We start from the raw sequence: 24850 nt of genomic DNA, 5'->3' as shown, positions 1-24850 counted from the left end.
AAAGTCTGTCTTCAATGGTAACTTATAATTTTATTTTTAAAATTAGTAGAATGTGAAGCTGAAGTAGTTTTGGAAAGGAATAATTCAAAGTGGGGGAACACATGACTTTTGTGCTACAAAAGAACAAAAAAATTATCTGTCACAAAGCTTTATTCCAATCATTTTCTTCTCTGTTAAATTTAATTATACACTCTAGCTGTCCTATAATTATGGAGCTTGGGAAGCTGCCAATTATTTCCTGTAGAAAATTTAAAAATTTCTTGCAGAAATTCAACATTACTTCCGTCAATGTATTCCATATACTATGTCATCACCTTCTAAAAGCCAAGCCTCTATAGTGATTGATTATTTAAGTGCAACATGAAAAAACCCCAGCGTATATCAGTCACTGATAGCACCAGACAATTAACTAAAGAGAAAGAAAAGATAACTCAACAGGAAACTAATTCAATAGGACACTTTTTAAAAAAACCAAATGATAGCTAACAACACCACGCAGTGAAAGAGAACATGTTTGGTTTTTTTTCCCATTCACTAAACAGCCTTTTTACTGGGGGCTCCAGTACTCTTGTACAGCAAACGAAACCCTGAGGTTCAAAATCTGCTAACTCAAAGTTTGTATAAACACTGTATTTATCTGAAAGAAGACAGCAAATAAAGAAAACATATTACTGCAATTTCAGGAAAAAGTATACAACGGGGAAAAGGTGAGTGAAGAAGTGGATTGTACAGAAGTAGTTAAAAAAGAACAAAACAGGGGGGAAAGTGTGGTTATTTTAGTTTCCTCCTTCACCATGTGACACCCATATTTTCACCCTGAAATGCCTTTTACTTTCAAGACGCAGAGTTACCCATCTGCTTCAGTGCCTTCACACCCATGTTCTTTAACAAATTGCAATTGTATTTACTCTTCCTACTTTAGTGTGCTACAAGTACATTAGTTTTCTACTGGTCTTTGAAGCCCCACTTCCAGCCCCCAAGAGGGCACCTCCGTTTCAGACAGCCTTCCTACCTAACTAATCTATTTATTATGCAAATTACTACTAAGCAGAATCTCTTCTGAGAAGCAGAACAAGGATTGAAAAGGGAAGAGATTACTTATTGACTGCATTCTCTTCTAACTTCTCCTTATCCACTATTTTCATTAATACAAGAACTAAGGGTCATGGAGCGGGGGCATCCTAAGAGTCACAGGTCAGACTGCAGGGAATTGTGCTGCCCATTAAAATGCAGCACTGCCAATACACCCACTGAAACCATTATGACTTCCTGATAGTGTCTCTGCTTAATACATCACATTCTAACAGGGAAAACTTCAGATATTCCCAGTTTGTTTCAAGCCAGCTCTGATTTTCAGCCTCAATTTCTAATTACTGCATAGCAGAGAGTATCTGGAGCTTAGGAATTAACCCATGGCACAGGAATCAATTGCATTGCAAAGAGACAAGTTGAAAATAATCTCTCCTCCTAGGAAAGAAACTATTTCCTAGTATCAGCAATGAAAAGAGAAGAGCTCCTGTCAAACAAGTTTTTCAGGACATAAGTGTATAGCTGACTGTATAGCTAACAATTTGTTGTGGAAACTTTAGCTTGACCACGGGAGGAATTTTATTAGGGTACAGGAGTACAAATACATCTGAAAAATAAGCAAGGTCAACTGGCTGTACAAGTAGAGCAAATTGGCATTGTGGGAGGTTTGGGAGCTGAAGGCCATGAAGAAAAGGTAATGTTAGATGTGAAATAAGGAACTTGAAAAAGGAATAGGCATGTCAGGGCCCACAGGAAACTACTGTACTCCAGCTAGCAAGTCAAGGAGATGAAGAGAGAGAAAGTAGGTGCATTTTGCAACCAAAGATTATCAACGCTGTAGGAGTTGAACACCACCATCATCTCAGAGATGTTCCTACTGCGCCAGCAATGCTGTATAAACACTAAGTAGAACTCCTCAGAGTGGTGGATAGATTAACATACTCCCAAAGCACATTTACAGTCCCCAAAGCAGCTTTAGGCAAGCAATTGAATCTGAGAGTGCCTCTGCAAGGCATTTCTATCGGATGTGTACTCTTTCTCAGGAGGGAAATACATGAGGCAGTCAGGCACTCTCCTAACAGGAACCATGCAGAAATAAAAACAGGCAGCTCAAAACAACAAAAATTCTCAGTAATGCAGCAGCAAAAATACTGCATTATAGAAACAGGGCTGAGCCGGCAGCAAAATCCTTTCCAAAAAGTGGCTAATTACATGCTTCACTGAATCCAATTTTTTAAGACAGTATTTGCAACATGAACATGAAAAAATAAGAAAAACTTGAGAGATGCCAATGAAAGCTCTCTTTCAACAGAATTTTTGTCCTCTTTCAGACGTTTCAGACTTCTTTAAAACATGTATGACCCATTTGAAAGCACTGGCTACCTCTAATTCTCTAAACAGAATTTTGATAAGTATGAAGTAGCACAGTCCAGATCTTACCAAATTCTAATGAGAAACAGTAAGCAATTCTCTTTTTATAAACAAAAACATTATTCAGCATAGTTTCTCCAGAAAACATGCTCTTTGTTCATTACCTGAGATAGTCCTTGATTTCAGAAATTTATAGGGATTGATAAATACTATTGTATTGCATACTACTACAGTGTCTTTTTAAAGAGTTATTGCTAGATTCAGACAGAGGAGAAAGATCCATTTAAAGAGCAAATCTTACAATCTCATCATTTGGTATTATGTTCATACATATCAGCAGGCCCTTTTGCAAACCTATTAGAGCTTTGACACCAATTTATTTCAAATAGAAAACAGATGATAATGTAAATTAAAAGTTCACTCTTGACTTTTAGTGGAAATGATTGGTGTGTATACTGTTTTCTTGCTATACACAACTTCTTTAATGCAGGTTTGCATGAGCAATTTTCTTGGGGAATTAAACCACCCCTATGAATTCCAGACACTGACTTTCATGACTATCCTCCCTTCCTATCTGTGCTTGCTTGGTTTATGCTTGGCAAGCACTTGATTTGAATAAAGTTCAGGAAAAGTTATTCTCTTTAGAGGCAGGTATTAATTCAGCTGTATGCCTCTTCTTGTAGGGATGTAACATATAACCTCCTCTAACTACCTTTGAAATAACCTTGAAATAATGTAGGAAGTGGAATGGGCAGGGGGCAGGAATGGGTTATACAAGTAAATCATAATGCTTTGTACATATTTTACTCCCAGCATGACCTCTCCTACAGCAGTAGTTTTAGTGGAATCATCTTAACTCTCAGTACTCTGCCAACTCAGTCACCTCTCAAAGCACTTGATCTTCAAATCCTTCTTTCCACAAAAAAATACTGTCAGTTTTTGGTAGACTTGGAGCAGGTCAGAGATTTCTGCATAATTACTCCTTTCTGAGTTTATGGTCATCCATTATGTATCTGACAAAAGCACAGGCTCATTTCTCTTCTCTTTGCAGGCCTAAGCAAAAAGGAGTACTTGCAAAAAATAATATCTAGAATATTTGACTCAGCAATGACAGAAAAGACACCTGTACAGCTTTCTCCCAGAGCTTTTACAGACTTACATCATGTTTTAATGTTATGTGGTTTGTCTTCCTAGAGTTTGTTGTTAATGATATCAGGATTTTGAACCTCCCTTCCAAAGTCGACTGCAAACAGGACATAATTAGTGTGAACAGGTAACTGCAAAGATCTCCATGACAAGAGGAAGCCTTACCCGAATATAAGCATCCTGGTGATGTTTAGCAAAGTACAGCATATTGTCAAGGGCCAGCATTCCAGGAGGGGTCTGTGTGAAATCCATTGCTGGGTTTACATGATTCTGCAAAAAAAGAGCAAGATCACTTAATGAGCACCTTTACAAAAGCTATCAGCTCCCCAGTGTTGGTAAGCATTGTGTTAGTGTGGTGTGTCAAAAAATTTTCAGCAACAGAGGTCTTTTTGCTGAGCAGAAAACTCTTAATAAGGAAATTGCCTCAAAAAACTCTACAACCAAATGCAGCCATTATGAGGTTGGCATGTCAGTAATTCACTTCTGCAGCTGTGGAATGGAGTTTCCCAAAGGCTGAACGCTTTAGAAGCACAGACACCCATGTCGTTCATGGAGATAGACTCCTTGGTGGTACTACAGACTAAAAGTACATGAAAATACATATAACTTAGCCAACAGACACCAAACCACCTATTTATACAACTGTTATGGAACTATTTCAAATAAACCACAAAAAAGAGAAAAAAAACCCTACCAGACTAAATAGCTGTATTAAGTCTATTGGATCTTGTGGACTCCTGAACACAAAGGGACTCAGATAAAATTTTATATGAAAATAAACAGATTCGTCTTGTGGAATTCAGGTACATTTTTTGTTACTTTCTGAACCTATTAATTTCATCTATGGAATTAATGAATAAACATACCATATATAACTAGAACTCATTAGCTTCCACATGAACATACATATTGCAAATGTTCAGTTTCACACACTACATGAAAAACTACAGGTGCCCAAAATATTTACTAACTCAGCTGATTTTTTGATTGGATGGAATAAAATGTACATTTGAATAAGCTTCATGTAGTTCATGGTTTAGACATGAAAATTTGCCTGCCTACACTAAAGAAGCTGCTCAGAAGTCCCAAGAATATCTCTCCTTTAAAAAATGCCTCTCTTCTGCTAAGCTATTTTTATCAGTATCACCTTTGCAATGTCTTCTTCTCTACTCATCATTCTGACACAGAAAGATATCCCTAGCTCCTTTGCAATGGCATTTCTATTCTGCAAGACCCAGCTGACAAAGACTTTAAAAGTGCATTTACTACCAGAAAACTGGCAAAGCTCAGAACAGGTTTCTTCCATTACTCTGCTTCTGCAGTGTGCTCAGGGTCTGATCCATCCTCTTCACTGATAAAAGCATGGGTTTTACTACTTTTCCTTCTGTTGAGTCTGTCAGGCCATAAGGTGGTAGAAGTGAGTGATTCTACTTTTTGCCCATTTTAGCTTCAGATGTATCGAACGTTGGTTTTAGCCAGTCAATAATTCACAGTCCCATAAAATATTAAAAATAGAAGAAAGCAAAATTTATACATTAAGATGCCTACTGCAACTTCAAAAGTAGACAAATACATTATTCTGAGGATGGCATGCAGAACCTGCTGGTTGTACATTTCCAGATTAGGGCTACTGGTGTACAACCAAACAATCACAGGCTAATTAGGGAATCAAGAGGATGCCTGGAGCCCTAGATTTTATATAGAAATATCAATGTAATAAGTATTTAAGAAGGGTAGTTGTAGTTTAGGAAGGGAAAACAATGTCTTACTGAGTTATAAGTTTCAAAAACTCTCCTTTAAACTTTTTTTCACTTTCATCAGCTGATCTGAATGACAGATAATCACCTTTCATTGCTATTTCCCCAACTCAACCTTTCATCTTCCACATTGATGCATTTATCAGTCAGAACATTTAAAATCAGTACAAAACTGCTTCACAAACATCACAAGCCCTACAGACTTCAGCTTCTGGGAGGAGAAAATTTCCCTTCTTATATTTTCAAACATTTCAAAAAGGGCATTTTAAGAGAGGCTGAGTCGCACAGACACACAAATGCCCCCCCAAACCAGCATGAATTTCTTACAGATTCTTCTCTGCATTTGAAACTATCTCCATTTTGGCCATAAAGTACAAGTCCTGAGGAACAGCACTTTATACTTCACGGTGTCATGAGGTCCATGAGGTCTATTTCCTTGGGAAATTTACTGGGAACCACAAGAAGCACCGGTCAGCAGGGAACCCTACAGCACCAGTTTTACAAAAATTTATGGAAGTAGAGCTACAGCACAGGCCTGAATGTGCACTCCTGAATGTGCTCCCATACTACAGCACAGGTAGGGTACACTTGGATAAATACCTGAGAAGCACAGAGAGTTTCAAGACCCAGCTACATTTCTCCAGCTATTAAAATACTATAACTTATTTCACTGGCATTTACAATTGTAAAATAAATGCAGAACACAAATAAAAAGCCTGACCTACTGTTGCTTGAATAGTTTTTTTTTTCATGCCATTCTAAATCAACAAAAACCAACAAGGACATGAGGAATCTCACGACATTTAGTAAGGATGACTCGTTTCGTCTCTTACCATCACTACTAGTTGTATGTTCAATCAGAAAAAACATCTCTTCACCACTTTTACTTTGTCTCCAAGTCAAGCCTATAAACCCAGCTATTTTCACTTTGTTTCTGTTTTTCAAAAGTTTCTGTCACATGGCATCCCAGTATAACTAGGGCTTGATCTTCAGCTCTGTTGATTTAAATAACTAGAAATACAGAAGCAGATAATAGCTGAGGATCCACAAGACAGTTCTGGCGTGTGTGAGACAATACATTACCTTCAATTCTACTTCAAATTCAAAAGGAATGTCAGACACTTTGTTCCCTTCCTTCTTTCTCCCTCCCCCTAAAATCATCATTTTCTTAACATGATGAATATTTGTGGTTGAAATATTAAGTTATTGAGAGTGGGTTTAGAAATGAGATACAAAGCTACATTGTCTACAATGCTGTAGTGAATAATTCAGAAGTAGGCAAACACCCCACCTAAAATATAATTTATTAAATATATGGAATGCAGTGCTTCAGGCGTATTTATTGCATCTATTTAGTACAAAATCTATGGTATTTTTTGCTTTATGAAAAGTAAAAAGTAAGAACTACAAATTAAAAAGATTTGTTACCTCAAATTTTTCAGATAATTTTTGATTTTTTTCCACTATGCTGCGTAATATCTTTGCATTTTTCAGCTTCAGCATCTATGAGGTATTTAACAGCTTGTGCTCTTATGCCATACATGTTAGCATACCAGAACATTCAAGAATTTGCTAGCCAACTCAATAGGATACTGTGGAAACAAAAGTTCATTGGTTTTGGTAAGATGAAAACTCAAAATCACATCTGCTTATGTCATTAAAAAAAAAAAATATCATGTGGCATGTTTCACAATATGACAGCTATTCTGGCTAAATCCCAGTGCAGTAATTACATTCAGACAATCTAGCATTCTAATACAGTTCCAGCTGTGTAAAGATTTCTTCTGTATCCTGAATGGCTTCACTGTCTTACTCCTGGCTTCTGCAGCAATCTCTGAGGGATGTATAGATTTCAGTGGTAGGTACGTGTCCTCACACCGAGGTGCCTATTCACAGCAAGGGTGTACTGTCTGTAACTGCTAATGGCATAAGGACCACTTATTCCTTATATTATTCCCAACAACAGTCCCTTCCACATGAACATGCTGAAGCACAGGAACTATTTATTTCCCTGCTTTTCTAGGTCATTAACATACAAATTTATTTCTGTCTTGACAGGTACTGACAACTTATCACAGATTTTGTACCGATAGTGCGTGCAGCAGCCATTTAAATCAGTCGTCAAACCATGATAGTCTGTCCTGAAAGCAGTATGGAGCAGGTGTTAGACCCAGTATTAGTTGTTTTCCCAATCCCAAAGCAGATCAGGTAAATCCCTATTCTGCATGCCTCACTTCTGTAAGTAGCATGACAAAAACACATCAGAAGTTTCCAGGGAAGAGCCAGGACTGTAAAAGAACTGATGATAGAACAACTTCCAAATGTCACAAGAATCCAATTTTAATGATGTCTTTCTAACAACCCTCCCAAAACTGGTCATATTTTATGATTTTTTTACAGAATAAAGAACAATCTGTCTAGCAAGGTAACACCAGGGAGAGTAATTTCTTTCTCCCATCTTCAATTACTCGCTTGCTCATTTTCTTTATCCTTTTAAATCTAAACCACTGTTCTCCGGGCTGGGAAGGAAAGCAATTACCTACCAGGTTCTACAGCACCTCTGCAAAACCTTCCCCAGATCAAATTGGGAAATCATAGTAATAAATACGTGGAAGTTTGTTCCTCAGAACTCAGGACAAGAAGTCAAGTGACAAGAAGACAAGAAGAGTGGGAACTTTTTAAGTGAGATTTAATGTGAATTATGAATTGACAAATTTATGCTAAAAGTATCAACAAGCTCAAAGACTCACCATTTACCCCTTCCCTAAATAAACCTGAAGTTTTACATGCAAAATATTCCCATCTGTTCATTTACACAAAAATTAAAAATAAGGGAAAATACTACATTAAACCAACATTTGTGAAGAGGTAGTCAGCTAAAATTCTTAATGAGGAAATATTTTTGTCTTTTTATTTAGCAGCACTGTATTCAAAGAGATGATGATGTTGCACACCACTTCCACCATCACACTTAATGAGATATAACAGTGACTTGGGAATTTTCAGCCTCTATGTAATCAATGAAAGCAAGAACTAGCAGATTTGTTTTTCTCTTGATAACTATTTAAATATGCAAATGTGGTTTGTTGTTTTTTTTTCTTCCAAAGCCTATTTTTTAAATTTACAACAGAACTCAGTGCTAGAATGAAAATGTATCTGGAGGATTCCTGAATTTAAAAAAACCAAACCTACAAACAAAAAACCCCACAGACTAATGCAAATGAGAAGTATCCAAAGCTCAGTAACTGCTATATATTTGAAAGAATATGAAGAAAATAATTTAAGATATTTTCAGTGCAAGTCATTTAAATCACATCCCCACTATTCCACCAGATATAAAGAACTCCAGTATATTTGTACTGGATATAATTTTCATGAAGATTTACAAATTATGTCTGCATATAATGATGGTGGTTTTTTCTTGAACTAATTTTTAGGTCTTTTTAGCTTTGTGTTTTGGCAAATATTTGTCCATTTCTACTAGCAGGTAAAAATGTTGAGGGTTTTTTTTTTTTTTTTTTTTTTTTTTTTTTTTTTTTTTTTTTTTTTTTTGTTATTGTTGGGATAGCTTTGGGATACATATTAGGAGACCACAAATGTTATCTTCCAAAAAAGAAACACATTCCTATTTAGGCAACATGTTAAGCATATTAAGTCTGTTAGGCATGTTAAGCAACAGACTTGCTGGATCAAGTTTAACCTCACCAATATAAACCCAACCTTCTCAATAGCAAAGAAATTTTAATTTCTGTACAATCTGCTCATCATTTGCCCTACAAAAGATAAAAAAAGCAATAATTTGACTACTGTATATCCTTAATTCATTGAGCTACTATGTAATCTAATGTAAAGAACAATAGAGTTCCATGTAAGTCACCACCAGAAATCTGTCCCGGTTGTGTAAAGATGCTATAGTGGTAAAAATTGTAAAAATCTGAATGTTAAGGAGGTGCAATTAAATCACCTAAAAATCACTAAATAGACCATAACAGGCATGTCAAAACCACTACATATTTGCAGTTATGAATAAATTACACATTATAAAGCAAGACAAAAAACTCTTGCATAATTCTTTGTATTTTACATGTGCCTATATTACATGGAGCTAATGCTTTGGATTCCAAAATCTTAAGCCCTACAGGCTGTCAATAATTTGAAAGCGTAGAAGAATCCAAAATGACTGTTGTAACTCAAATGATCACATCTTCTCCAATGCATGAAAAATGTGAGCCACATTTCAGGTTTTATTTCAGTTAATAAGAGCAGATTTTAAAGTTAGATGCATGTTTAGCACTTCACATATTATTGACTTCTTACTACTGAAGTAATGTTTACTGGGCAAATGTAGTTATCAAGCAGTAACACGTCACATACTCTTTCAGGAATATATAGAATGAATCAATGGGATGTGGTCATTTCAATTAATTTTTTTCAGCATGGAAAATTACTTTCAGATATCTCACCATATCCACTGAGCTTACAGAAAAATAGAATAAGCAGTCAAACATCCAGTTGCAGATATAGTTAGGAATGTGTCAAAAAACTAAAAGCCATACTAGTTTATTTACAGGTCATACCAGATCAGCCTGACCTTTCCAGATTTCCTGTCTACTCCAACTTTTAGGGCAAAGTCAGTCCACTTTAGATCGGCTGCCGGATGAGACGTGAGCTAATCCAGATGGCTTTCACTGCAAGGAATTAGGGACCCTTCCCATGAGATTTTCTAGAGGCTCGGCTGCAAGAGTGTGAAGCAGGTGTCCCTCCAGCCAGGGCTGCTGGAGAACAACCAAGAGCTACAGCTTTTCAGAAAGCTCCAGCTCTTACAAAATCACAGTGGAATATATTACCCAAGTCCTGGCCAGCAAGCCACTTTTATATTGTTTGAACTGCAACACTCACGAAGTATACTGGGAAGAACTGGCACTTAGTACCCCCAACCTCAAAAGAACTATTGTTATAAATACAGGCTTTTTTATGACTTTGGAATGTGTTGGGAGATGACTGCTTTAATTTTACCAATGTCATTAAAGCAGTTTGCCCTCTCTATACAGATAGAAACTAAGGCATGAATTCTCATCCTGCCCAGCAGGAGAAATATCAAGCTAGCAAGAAGACAGTTATGTGAGAAAACAGTGTGAACAGTGCTAGCAGGAACAGCAAGCCAAAGAAATTAATCCATCTACACTTGAATACTGCAAATAAACACAGATTAAATGTTTGCGACTAGACAGAAGTCACACCCACAAGACTCAAAATCTACCTCAGGAATTTTATCTCTGTGATTCCTACCAAATGTGTAAATTAGTTAGACTTAGTGTTCCTAAGTCAAATTTTGTCATGAAAAGCTTTTTTTGAGTTTAGGAAAGTTTAATGCCTGTTTGGTAAGGTAGATTGTGACTTCCACTCATTATTAAAGCATAATGGCTCCATAACTCAGGAGAAATTCAGAGCTCTTCAACAGACCTTTTCTACAAAACTTAAAGAAAAGATACAAAATAGTTAATGAGTGTACATATATATTTTAGCATAAGCTCCAAACAAATGATTTACATTCCCTATCAATAAGGAAAAAAGAAAACTCTCTGTACCTTTTTATTAAGTAAAAATGAAAAATTCAAAAACAAATTGTGCCAAATATTGGGCTGCTTGAATTGGATTTTTCTAAGCCTTAGACTACTACAAGAGCCTATATTTGATTGTTTTAGTTACACTCCAGGCAGTTTTATCTAAACTTTTTGACATACCAATTGCTTCTGAAATTTAAGGTGCATTAATTAAAACAACTTTCATTTATATTCCCTCTTAAAGAAAAATTACTAAAATTATAAGCAATAAAGTAAAATAAAAGTCAGTCAAATAAAAATAATCATTAGAGGATGATTATTTCCTGAGGATGTGCAGCTACAGGGAGGCCACACGTGAAGCAGCCACTTTATTGCTGCAGTGGGCTCTCTCCTATGAGATCACTGAAGAGTGAAATTCTGAATGGGAACCTTCCTGCTGCAGCAACTATCATCTCCAGTGAAGGATATGATGCTTGTGTACTACGGTAGGCACAAACACAGAACAAGAACAACGACACTCCATTTGAGCAGTGAATTATAGTTCTCTTGCAATTTCATGACTACCAATGACAGCAGTGGCTGGGAACATGCCCGCATCTTTACAATCCATGCTGCTTTGAGAACAGTGAGCTTGGAAAGGAACCTAAACTCAATGCCAAGCATCACGAGGTAAGCTGGGATAGAGCCTGCTCTCCCTTTAGATATTTTTGTAGAAAGGTTTTGTGATTTTCCTTTTCAAGCAAGCTGGCTAAAACCTCTGTCACGTGCAAAAGGAAAGGCCCAGGCTGTGTTTAGTTCAAATACAGTGGAGAGAAGTCAGCCCTATGTCTGAGAAAACCCCAGTTCAAAATGAATCATCCATGTGAATTCTACTGGCTGCCTGACAGCCAGATACAAAAGCTGTCCAAATTTAAAATGGAAAATTCTGTCCCAGAGCTCAGGAAAACAGAACTGGAATGGCATTTGCAGCCAGGCATATGGACTGGCAGGACTGGGTGAAAAAGCTAGCTACCATTTAGGAGCTCTGTGGTTCACCCACTGACATTTCTTTTATTACCTGTGACCAGGTCAAGCTTCTAATAATCCCAGAGGATGAGATGAAAACTAATCTACATCAAAGGAGATGTCAACAAATGTGATTAGCTACCTTTGGATGGACATTCTCAAGTACAAAATTACCAGCTCTACAGTCAAATCTTTCCCCTGCTAGAGTACAAACAGCCAAGCTCTGAAGATGTCAGGGACAAGTTTGGAATACAGGACCAATCCCTCCTAAAAATTTTTAGTCCATATTCTGCCTTAAGTCAACAATAACCTGTGCCCATCCTGTAGGATACCCTCATCTGTCCTCAATAGCAAGGTAATAATAAAATACAATAAAAAAATCCCCAAAACAAACCACAAAGATTAAAAAAAACCACTGTATCCATTCTCAAGAGAATTGCAGTTCCCTTGACTTCCATTTTTCTTTGCCTCCCTCTCCAGGAATGTGAAGATCTTCTGACTGGAGTTGGGCTCTAGAAAATGCTGGTATGTGTTGCATGTGTGGGTACTGTCGTGCTTTGCCTTCAGTCTCCTCCAGACAAATGTCATGAAGAGGATGAAGCTGCACCAAAACGTAAGGAGAATTTTTTTTTTTTTAATATAAGGAATTTTTAAAAGGAGACCTATCTCTACTATTCTATGATTTTATGTGGGGGTTGTGTAACAAGTGGACTACATTTAACTACCAAAATATTCAGAATTCAGATATCAAGGTGTTTTTAATTTGGGGAAATAAATTGGTTATTTAAAAATAAGGTGCCTTTCTCCCCTTGTCTTTGAATTTATTATCAGGCCTCAGTTAATGAAACCTTATATTCAAAAAGAATGTTTGTAACTCTTTGTAACTGAAGAAAATCTAAATATTTTGTGTGCTATACTATTTACCATCCTTTAAATATTACAACATGCAAAGAAACCCCATGAGGGATGAGATGAGGAGGAAGAAAGCAATATGCACATGTAAGTAACTCACATACCTGTTTGCAAGCATGCATACACTGAAAATTTTCATAAACCTAAATGAAATATTTGCTGTAATTAACATTAAATTGAATTTACACGGTTTCACAAAACTATAATAATTTAATATCGGGCAAGGGTTTGTCTAGAATCATCTATCCAAGCCAAGTCTTGTGAAACAGATGAAGCCCACACAACAAAAGAACTGAGATGTCATTATGTCTGACCAGTTTTGTGGGGGTATGTCTCTTTTTTTTTCGTGTGTGCAAATTCTGAGATGTGTGGTACATAATATCCAGAGAAAGACATCCAAGATCCATCCACCTCTCAGTGAAGGAATCAGAAAATATTTTTTCTGTTATGAAATAAACTTGAAAACAAACTATTTAGCCCAACTACATTCAAATCCATGGAGCTTGCCTGCCCCCACGAGTTCACAACTGAGATGCACATGGCAAAGAAAACTATTCAGTGAAACCATAAATGGTATATATATAAAAGAAAAAAAAAAAAAAAAAAAACAAAACAAATGCAGTACTCCATTGTGACTAACTTTAAATCAGCACATTTACATTTGTTAGTAGATTTTCTTCAAGAGAAGCATGCTTTTTCAAATCACAAAGAGTTTAATATTTTTATTTTACAAGCTCACAATTGAAAATACTGAAAAAAGTATAAAAACTAAAATACCAGATTTTTATTCCCCCTTCTCGAAACAACTATCTTCATTAAGAAACTGATTTAAAGGATAATTCCTTTAACTAATACTTATAATAAGCACAAAACTATGATATAAAGAATTTAAAAATCAAAACACAAAAGGAATGATGCTATACAGAGCCACACAGACACACAGTCACAGATATTTCATTCTGGTTCGTTTTAACTTCATTGTTGAAGTGATACTGAAAGGTCAAAGAAGCTCACTGGCCCTTCAAGATTTTTTTTCCTTTCTTATAAGTCTGTTCTCCTCTGGAAGGACTACGACTAAAAGGAATTCAGCTGCATATGGTAAAAGGCTGGTTTATTAATTTTACCAATGTTCAAGTTGCTAGATGCCCATAGCTCTGGACAAATAGTCCTGGGAAATCACATGCAGCTGCATGGTAAACAACAACAGCAGCTGTAACATATGGATTTTGTGGTCTCTTATTGGTCACTATGAAGATGCATCTGACCCAGGGACCTCATCCTGTGCATATCAGCTCAGACAAACAGCATCAAGTTTATACAAAATTAGTAATTCTCTACTGCACAGATGTCATCAGGTCTGCCTTTCCTGGTTACAACATAACCCATTTTCCTTAATAAGAAAAAAGTTCCTCAAGTTTTCTCCAAGCCATTTAAAACCTCGTGCCTCCAAACAGCAGTAATTCTCTTGCATTCTTCTGGTAGCACCCAGGATCCACAGACAGCAGTCTGATAATGAAGAAAAATTGCACTATCTTTGGGATTTACAGATAATTCTGAGTTTTCACCACCCATCTAATTTTTTGTCATTCTTGCTATTTATTACACACTGCAATCACACTTGGCTGGGAAGATGTGATGTCCCCCAACAGCATCTGCCCCTGTGGCCAGAGGAGATCACCCCTCTCTTGGTGGGGTTGCACCCTCACTCACACAGGCCAACCAAGCTGCTCCCCTGCTTGTGGCAGCCTGGCATCTGCCCAAACATCCTTGCACTGCTCAGAGCAGTCCAGGGGCTCAACCAAGAGATTTGTGTCTCAAACACTAACACTGGGGCCTACCCTGCTCCAAGTTATACCAGAGGAGATGTCTCCCACCACCACACACTGACTTGAACATCTCAGCACATCCAAGTGTCCATGTGAAGAGTGCAGTTCCAGCACAAACTTTGCCAAGTTGCAAACCTCAGCGGGGAGTGCTCCATTCTACCCACAGGATTCCTCTTTTCAGCACAGCACTGCATTTCCACAACCTACCAACAAACACATGCCATGGCATGGAACCATGGAATGCTTTGTTTATGGCAAACAGTAGCTTAGAACTATGAAAGTCTGCTTATGGGAAAGATCACAATAGGTCACACACCAATGAGTTCCTAACAGCACCAAGCATGAGAGTAAACTTGAGTGATTTCTGGATTTCTGCCTCTCAGGTTTGAAAAGAGATTTGCTGCTAATGCTCACATTCGCAGAGCGTAATCTGAGTAAGCATAAAATATAAGTTTTTCTGATTAGATCTATAACTACATTTACAAAATCCTGTATTTTACAGATTTGTAGAAACTCCTGGCAGGTAAAAACAACCAAAACTACAAGTCCTAGACTGTAAGAAAGCGTCCCTGCCACAGAACCTACACAAGGCTGAAAAACACTCAGAACACAGGAACCAACTGTTATTTTGGGAGGATAAAATATCTCACCAGTAAGTGCCAGAAGGGAAAATATTTACAGTGCACTGTATACCAAACCATAATATGCAAGCCAAATTAAGTAACCCACAGAAGTATCATTTAGCCTAAACATCAAATATCTGCTGGCATTCAACTGAGAAAAGGGAATTTACAGCCAGAACAGTTATTTCTACTATTTCTAGGGCTGAAAGGAATGCGTCCATGAAAACGAGGTGTTGAAAAACTTTGGTGAGCAACTGACATCTGGTGTGATACTGGTGCCCTCTGCTGCCAAATATCACATTTCAGTTACCAGCTTTCTTTTAAAATGAGATTCTGATGTACTACAAATAATATCAAGCCATATACAGCGGGGAAATCAAGTATTTATATCTGTAGGTGAATTATAAAGAAAAACAATCCTGTAAGCACTCTGTTAGAAAACATTCTGTGGGATTTCCACATTGTGCTCCATATTGTAAAACAATCTAAAAGATTCATCTAATAAATTAAAATATTCCTTTATTTTTCAACAAGCAAAGTGAAGACTCCAACAAGTGAAACGGAGCCTTTGTGGGTTTGGTTTTGGTTTTCTTTTTAAATTTATTTTTAGGAAATAAATTAAAAGAAGTCCATTTTTAGACTGAATTCTCCATATAGAATCAGAAAAATTAACTGTAGAATTAACAACTGGCTTGCAGATTGCAGCTCCTCCAAATGCCAGTATAGATTAATAAAATCATTAGTTACATCTTTAGTATCATCATCAGTTCATTTGTATATCTTTACTCTTCCATTCTTTTTTTCTTTCCTTGTACTTCATGTATTCTGTTCACCTTTCTCACGTAGCCTTCAGCATCCTTCTTGTGGTTGCTCTGCCTGAGATCTATCAAGCAGCAATGTTCACAGAAACATTAGGAAAGCAAGATGTCAAAAGCAAAGGGAAACTTGAGAAAAATATCTAAACATCTGTGCCACCTGTAGTTCAACTTGTCTGTCACGTTCCATTTTTAAAATTTAATGTCTGATACTTTACCATTATTTTAAGTGTTAGAACAGAATACCTAGCATTTTCTTTCTGGGCAAAAGCCTTAGCAAGTTTTAGCAATTATTTGACCATTTTTAGGAATGTTTTATTAAGCACTGCATTGCTCCAACTAAATCAATTTTTAAATAATTGTTTGTCAAAATCCAAGCCCACTCATTCTATGCAAGGAAAACTTCTAAGACTTGCTCTTGAAATTCCTTTTGAACATGGGCTGCATTTGGTTGCATTATAAATGCTTAGGATTAACTGAATTTAACAAATCTCTTTGGAATACACTTTTTCTGAAAATGTTGCCTCTCCTGAGCATTCCCTGGCCCCACCTTCCAGGCTTAGAGATAAAAAGCAAACCAGGAGTGGAGTGGAAAGAGAGGGTAAGTAGAAGGATACAGAGAATAGTGAGAGGTGAGTGTCAAAGTCAGGAATTTGTGAGTGAAAAAGCTTAGAAGAAGTGCAGTAGTGCTAGGGCAGAAAGCCAGACAGTGCACACAATATTAATAAAATTCACAAGCATTTCAAACATTCACATCAGCTTAGATGTTTTCACTGCTTTAAGGTCAATATAACTTGAGGTCCTGGACCATTATTCCCAGTGATTATATCTTGTTCTTGTGATACTCCCGTACACAGCAAGAGGATTACATAGGTAAATATTACTCTGTGAAAATAGAAATGACAGAACTCACCCTCAAGATGTGATTTGTCTCAAACACTTCCAAATAAGTGTTTATGAATGTAAATACAGTCATATGAAACTCCAACTCTGTCTCTTTACTTAAAAGATTATCAAATACTGACAGTGACATCACTATTACAACTACACTCTTTCTTAACATCAAGAAATAAATACGTATGATTAGTCTTCATCTTCCAAAACTTACCTGGAAGAATAAATCAGTGATGGCTTATTTATAAGATAGCCACCAAAAAACTTTAGCTTCAAAATGAAATGACAGGAGTATGAAGCTTGCAAACAGCAGAGAAGAGCAACCTCTGGTGGTTGTAAAGGTAAAAACGAGAGGAGAAATCCTATGCACGGTCCTGACTTACACTACTGGTCCAACATTAGGGGTATTTCAGTGGCAAAGGGCAGAACATGGTGGGTTTTTTTGTTGTTGTTGTTGGGTTTTTTTGTTTGTTTGTTTTAGTTTTTTTACCTGGACATAGCATTTGTAAATTTAACTCTGCTAAATAAAAAGGATACTCAAATCTTATGAAAACTATGTATTACAATGAAAGGAGAGGAGAAGAATCTCCTTTCTGGCAGAGTGCTGTAAGACATGGATTGTACTGTGCTGAAAGGTGCTTAATTATTAGCTGCCACTACTAAATGACAAAGGGTTTTACTTTAGAAGGAGCCATATTTACATAAAGAAATATGGCAACTGACCTGAAGGTCTGGCACTGCATATATGAGTAGTTCAGCAAAACAAAATCTTTTCAGAGTTGGGTTTTTTCCACAGCAACAAGTGATTTCACAAGTTTTGAAATAGTAGATAGATAAAGAGAGGGTTGTAGGAGCAGAAAGAGTGGAGGAGGATGGAAAACTACTAATAGCTTTCAGTAGTACAGACAATCTGTCATCTGTGCTGTTCTACTGTTAAGCCAGTGATTAAATCTTATCAATCTAAAATTTAAAAAGGATCAGGTCTAAATTTTAAAAGGATCAGATCTAGTTTGGCACATATGCAGCACTGTTCTAAAAATGTTCCTGTGCCACTGCCAAAGCAAACAGGAAAATCTAAATGTAAGGATTAATTGCTTTTATTATATTTGAAAAGCTTTCCAAAATGATAAAAACCTACGATCACTGCAGAATATCATCTACCAAAGGAAATAACAGGGAGATGAGTACTAAACACCTGCAGACGACAGCTCACAATCTTTGTGATGAGTTTTTCAGCATTTGAGACCAGTCCCAGATTTCAGTCTCAAATCACAAAATTTCAGCTTCCTGTTCAGGGCTTTCACAGTCCTACAACTCATAACATTGTAAGACTTCAAATATTAAGGCCTTCCTTTTTTTAGGAAGAAAAAAGATGACCATCCTCAGGTCTTCAACAAGAATAGCTAAGTAAATGCATCCCATGGTGTTTGCTTCTGTCCATCTCCCTCTCACCCACTCTCCTAGGAAAGTTTTTCCTCCCTAGCCAGGCAAACTGGTACCATTAAGCCAGATGCCCAGCTGGAATAAGGGGGCATCAGAGATCCAGCTGACATTAGTAACTCTATAGAATTTAAGGACTATTCATACTCCTGCAGGGTTTGGCATCACAACTCCATCCCAGTGTTGCCCTGTGTTAACTTTTTAGAGCCCAACTCAATCTACTGTTTAATTGACTACCGCTCATCCACATCATGCAAATTCCCTAGAATTGTGCACTGCCATTTCACTGCATGACTTCACTTTGACTCTTTACTTTTTGTCAGTCAATAATAAAGGGTGGATGATCATCACACAACAACCTAATTCTTACTCACTCTCTATCACTATCTACTCACTTTCTGTCACTGCAAATCTGAACTTTTTTTGAATATGCACAGATCATCACCAGTAAACCTGTGACTCAAATCTTCAGTCAAATAATTTATCATGAATAGCAGACTGCAATTTATCATCAGTTGAAGTTAAATTGTTCAAAACTAGATTGCAACTATTTCACAGCCTAGAATAACAAGCAAAAGATAGCAGCCTATCTTTAGAAAAAAAAGAATCAAACTGTAGTTGAACTATTCAAGTCAGAACCCCACACCTTATGGCAAAAAAAAAAAAAAAGTGTTTTGCCTATAGATCAGTTAAGAGGTGGGGCTCATTGTGCTGACTATTATCATAATGCCCAACACTTCCTATTTCTAGATGCTGTTCTCAGTTTTTAATATCTTGGACAGCATTTATTAGGCAAGTGAAATTTTCATACTGAGACAAAGTTTAATATTTGGTCCATGTGCCTACACCTAGTCCATTCATTTCTGAAAATAAAATACAGGAGAAATACAATTTGTGTCTGTCTTTAGAAAGTCCTGACAACTTTCAGTGCAAAAGTAGGAAATGACTGAGCAGGCTTCATACTGATGGAGGAACAAACAGGGTTAGAGGAAGAGGTGGAGAGAGGGACACTAGGGAAAATCCAGAGGAGAACCACCTTACGAGGAGGGAGTGAGGATGTAAAAAAGGAAATTCAGGTAGAATGAATGAATGAATGAATGATGAGTGATCATACATGCTGGAAGGAGATAGATCCAGATGGATATGAAAATGGAACAGAGCCCAAGAGGAGTGGGAACTCAAAACCAAAGACCAGGGAAAGAATTGAGAGAGAAAGGCCAGAGAACCTAAGAAGTTGGAAAGTAAAGCATGATAGCACAGCACAGGGAGCCTCCAAACTATCAAAGCTCAGTGAATAAACCCAGAAACAGCCTAGAGACAGAGTTAGCAAAATACAGAAAGGAGGTGTGGTGTGTCAGCCTTGGCCAGCAGCCATGCACCCACCAACTGCTTGCCTACTCCCCTCTTCAACAGAGCAAGGATGGGAAAAGGATGGAAAAGCTCACTGGCCAAGATAAGGACAGGGAGACTGTTCCATCATGGGCAAAACAGACTTCTGTAAAGTCAATTCAATTCACTGCCAATTAAAACAGATTTGAAAAGTGAAAACAAACACTAAAACAACACCTTTCCCCCATGTTTTCCCAAAGGTTAAACTTAATCCTTCACTCCCAAATCCTGGGGCAGAGGTGGGACACAGAGAATGCCATGAAAATGAAAGAGGGGAAAAAGAAGCTCCCAAGTGACCACAAGGAAATTACACACACCAGAGTTCTACTAGATAGGTTGAAGAGGTCAGCATTAAAGGCTGGAGTCATTTGAGTTTGTCCCTCTTGCAGGTAATGATCACAAGGTATTAATTACATTATTGCAAATTATTTTCCTGATAACCTTCTTTCAGCAGAGTCAAGGGGCTCCATCTGGGGAATATATCAGGATGTCAAGGAGGTTACTGTGTCAGCTAATGAGCTATTCTAAGAGACAATGAGAAGTTCCACTGAAGAACCTCTGAGAAAACACTTAGTTCTTATCTTCAAAGTGCTACTTGGATACTGTGCTGTACAACAAGGGATTTTTGAAAAAGTTAAAGATAAAAGACTTAAGATAAAGTAGATTAAGGATAAGTAACTTGAGATAAAACAAAGTAGCCACTCAGCTGGGACACGCAGAAGAGAAAAAAATACAAGTCTGAAAGAAATCTCAGAAGTTCCTTAGGTCTATATTTTGCCTACGGCATGCTTTAGCTAGCTCTCAACTGTTTCTGAAGCTTCTTTCTAAAACTTTTTGGACAAATCCTCCAAATTATCTGTGTTGGTGCTGCTTCTCCTCATGTTAGAAAATTTTTGCAATGTCTAACAAATCAACTATGTGGCCATCCATCTAATTATTCATGTCTTACTTCAGACTGCTCTAAGCAACCTTGATTGTTGGTGGTTTTTTTTCTTTCAAACAGTCCTCACATGCTTCGTTTCCTGGACCCACCATTGTGAAATATATAAAATGTCACATCATAATAATAATGAAATATATTCATTATTTCCATAACGAATTGACGTCCATCTTTAAAGTTGTGTCAAATTTTTTCCCCATCATTCCAATTAAAAATCTCTCCTATAAATGAAATGCCACCACTGCCTTTTACCTTACACATGGCCTCCTCCCTCCTAGCATTGGCACACACACTTGAGATTTCCACATTTGGCTAAAAAGGCAATCTTTTTAAGTCAACTCTTGTAAGACATCTCCCTCATCACTGCAGGAGCCTCACCCTCTGCATTCAGTCAGTCCACAAGCCACTGCAGAGTTTCCTGAAATAATATAGTGTTCTATATGATGTTTAAGAAATGCAAAAAATGGCCTCAACAGTACATATGTTCTGAAAATATCTTTCCAGATAAATCCTAGCTTAACATTCAACTTTTTTAGTGGCTACCTCACATAATCTCTCTTATCTTTTCTCACAGACAAAATATTAAATGAAGATTAAATTCTTGCCAGGGGTCCTAAATGAACACATTGCTCTTTGTATGACTGCATAAAATGACATTATTTCTGTTTGTGTAATCCAAAAGGTCATTTAATTTGTGAATTACTGTCGCCCTGTTCTTTTAAAAGTTTTAAAGTTCTTTTAAAAATTTCCTATGCCTTCTGATGTTTACATATTTCTACTGGAGTTCTCAGGCACTGTCATGTAAATAATGATTGTTTTACATTCTTCTTTGTGGGAGGAGAGAATTAATAGGCTGTTGGTTTGACCAGTGTGGTTGGAGAGGTGGCAATTTCACCCTCCAATCCACTGTCACTTTTAGCATTCTATATATTGCGAGGTCAGAAATAAAACTTCCTCTTTTCCTTCTTTTGCATCTTGAGTAAATACGTGAGTTATTTCGTGTCGTAGTGCGACAAATGACATGGTGATTCTTCCATCACTGCTTCCCATATTAATTTCATCAGAAGATTTCTTCAGCACATGTTAACTTTCTTATGCCACCACCAATATCCTGAAAGTCAAGCCCATGGCTGCCTTTTAGAGAACATCCCACCATTCTCAATTCCCCTTTAAATTGTCACCTTTTATCAGACAGTTCCTTACTTATTTCATATCTCCTTCATTAATCTACATTTTATTTTGCTACACTAGCAAATTCCAATATAGCACAGCAAAATTATGAAATCACTCACTTCCCATGTTGGCTTTTTGCATTTTTACAAACCATTTATATTTAATTTAATAAAATCAAAACAAAGCAAACAAAAATCCTCAGAAGCTCTACACACTTAAAACTTGAGAAAAACCATTCTAGAATGCGATTATTGGAGTTGCTTTTTCCAATATGTTAAGTTTCTTATCATTTGTTCAGAGCTGCCTATAAACACATTCATTACAACATCTCAATGATGGTAGTGCCATTTAAAGAATTATGATGGAAATATACAGGATTATGAGTTTTTTTGTAATTATTTTCCACCTCAATTATAGGAATTAAGCTTACGCAAATACAAGAGGGAGTATTCAGGCTATTTAATTTGCAATTGACTCAGAAAATAATAAATAATTCAATAGGGTGGAGTGTATCCAGATCTCCTAATTGGGTCATCATTTTTGTTGCATTCATCAGGATTTTAATAAATCTCACAACTACCTCGGCTGAAAATCTCTTTACTTGGTCATCACAACCATCTGGTGAGTTCCTGTGGTTGCTTTAGCTGAATGTAGGATTCTAACTATGCAGTTTTACAAATTACATTATAAGCTTCTGAAACCACGTCTGGACTTTGTCTCTTTTTGACATTACATTTGTAGTGGCACAAGGCTTTTTGATGTGGCTGAGGAAAATAAATAGAATTCTTTCATTTCCCATACAAAATGAGGACAAGCAGTCCAGGAACAACTTAATAGCCAGACATGGCTTTACTCTCTCCCTTGAAATGAATATTTAATCAGCTCAAGGAATTGGCTTCCCGACCATCAGCATCAGTGGAATGATGACAGCATTCCAAGTCAGACTCTTGTTTGGCAGGTTCTTGTGCCACACAGCTGAAGCAGACAGGAGACAAACCTCACACTGATCATGATCAGTTTGCTAATGTAACCCTCTACCTTCAGCTGATGAAAGCACTGAAGACATTTTGTTGAAAAGAAGCCAGTGGGATGAAGGCAGCTGGAAGTCAGAACACTGCCCATGTATGAGGCTGGAGATGAGCAGCCAGGTTTCACAAGAGGTCCTGCTCCCTTTCCCAGCCCTGTGGGGAAGGTAATACTTCTCTTCAGCTGTTAAAAAGAGTTGTACCTGCAGTGTCACCTGGACTCTGAGCTCAGAGTAAAACTTCTGTACAAGAGTAGAATAACTCTCCTCACAATTCACTGCTGACATTTTTATTATTTGTACTTTGCCTCATCATACTGCTAATAGAATAGCCTGTCTCCCATTAGGGCTCTTGCTATGATGCTTCTTTCACAGTTTACTTTCATATATTGCTTCTTATCTCCCACTATGCTTCCCTACATTCTCTTCATAGCTTTAATCCCAGTTCCCATTCCCTCCTAAACTTTGCTCCCAATCCCCTTTTGAAAGGCTATCAAAATCAAACTGTAAACAGTGCTGCAGTTACCCTTGACAACTGCCAGAGTGTTTTCAGTAGGCTTCCCAATGAACAGCTTAAATGGGAGTAATGAAGCTGAGGGATGAGTCAACAAAAAAAAAAAAAAACCCAAAAAAAAACCAACCAAACAAAACAAAACAAAAAAACCTCACACTGAGCTTCAAAGGCTCCTTCAAAGCACTAGTTTTGCTATCATGCTTGCAACCTCAAAATGCCAAGTTCCTCCCTTGAGGAACTATTTACTTGATTGCTCCTTACAGATACAACAGCACTGATCCAGTGGTAATTTTTTCCTCATTCATCAGTAATGAAAACAGCTAGCAGAACACAGAAAAGCTCTACTCAGTTCCTTTGTGGTTTTGGGAGAATTGAGCCCTGTGCCACAGAGCTGGGCAGAGCACTCAAACTGCACAGCAAGCTCTAGTTTGCACCAAGAGTGCTGAAAACCTCTCTGTCTGTAACTGTGGCTACTGTACAATATTCAGTGTATATCTGCTAGGCCAACAGGACAGTAATTAATCACAGGAGATATGAAGCCAGATCGTGCTCTGCTCCCCAGCAGGGTTTTAGGCAAGCCCAGAACTCCAATTAATCTGATTAAGTCAGGGTAGAAGAGATTGTTCATCCCCTACTCACAGATTGAAGGACTTTAGGCAAACAAAACACAAGGTCTTGTAAGGGAGTCCATAGAGTCATACCTCAGATTTATTGTGTTCGTAAGTCCATATTATTGCTAACAAACTACAGGGACTTTACAGGGCTGTCACAGATCCATTAGACAATGCCTGTTCATCCAAGAGATCATTAAAAGTTAGATTCTAATGGTGGCATGTCATGAAAAACTACATGCTTAAACTTCAGGTAGTTATTTCTACCAGCTAGAATCATGGAATTGTTTTGGTTGGAAAAGACCTCTGAGATAATTGATTCCATCTGTGCTATGATCACCACTAATCTATGTCCCTAAGAGCCACATCCACACATCATTTAAACTCCTCCAGGGTCCATGACTCAACCACTTCCTTGGGCAGCCTGCTCCAATGCTTGACAATTCTTTCCATTAAGAAATTTTATGGAATATCCAATCTAAAACTATCTTGTCCTGTAACTTGTTGCTTGGGAGAAGAGACTGGCCCCCACAAGGCTACTGCACTCCTTCCATGGAGTTGTAGGGAGCAATGAGGTCTTCCTTGAGCCTGCTTTTCTCCAGGCTAAACACCCCCAGCTACCTCAGCTGCTCCTCATCAGCGTTGTGCTCCAGACCCTTCACCTGTTTTGTTACCCTTCTCTGGACAAATTCCAGCACCTCAGTATATCTTTCTTACTGAGAACAGTACTCGAGGTGTGGCCTCACCAATGTTGAGTACAGGGGCACAATCACTGCCCTGGTCCTGCTGGCCACACTACTGCTGATACAGGTCAGGA

General features: G+C 37.5%; 1 protein-coding gene across 4 annotated transcripts in view; it reads right to left on the bottom strand.

Annotated features, from left to right (window-relative positions):
• The window catches only part of ELMO1 (engulfment and cell motility 1), a 300684-nt gene that overhangs the window by 155158 nt on the left and 120676 nt on the right, over positions 1-24850 (bottom strand). For all 4 annotated transcript variants that reach the window (XM_068203774.1, XM_068203793.1, XM_068203781.1 and 1 more), the window contains one exon: positions 3712-3816. In XM_068203774.1, the coding sequence (XP_068059875.1) occupies positions 3712-3816 (105 nt within the window). The remainder of the gene's footprint in view (positions 1-3711; positions 3817-24850) is intronic.

This window comes from Anomalospiza imberbis, chromosome 1 (genome assembly GCF_031753505.1).
Source record: "Anomalospiza imberbis isolate Cuckoo-Finch-1a 21T00152 chromosome 1, ASM3175350v1, whole genome shotgun sequence".
In the NCBI taxonomy this organism is placed as follows: domain Eukaryota; kingdom Metazoa; phylum Chordata; class Aves; order Passeriformes; family Viduidae; genus Anomalospiza; species Anomalospiza imberbis.
The sequence above is the reverse complement of the archived record's forward strand: the minus strand, read 5'-3'. Positions and strand labels throughout refer to the sequence as shown.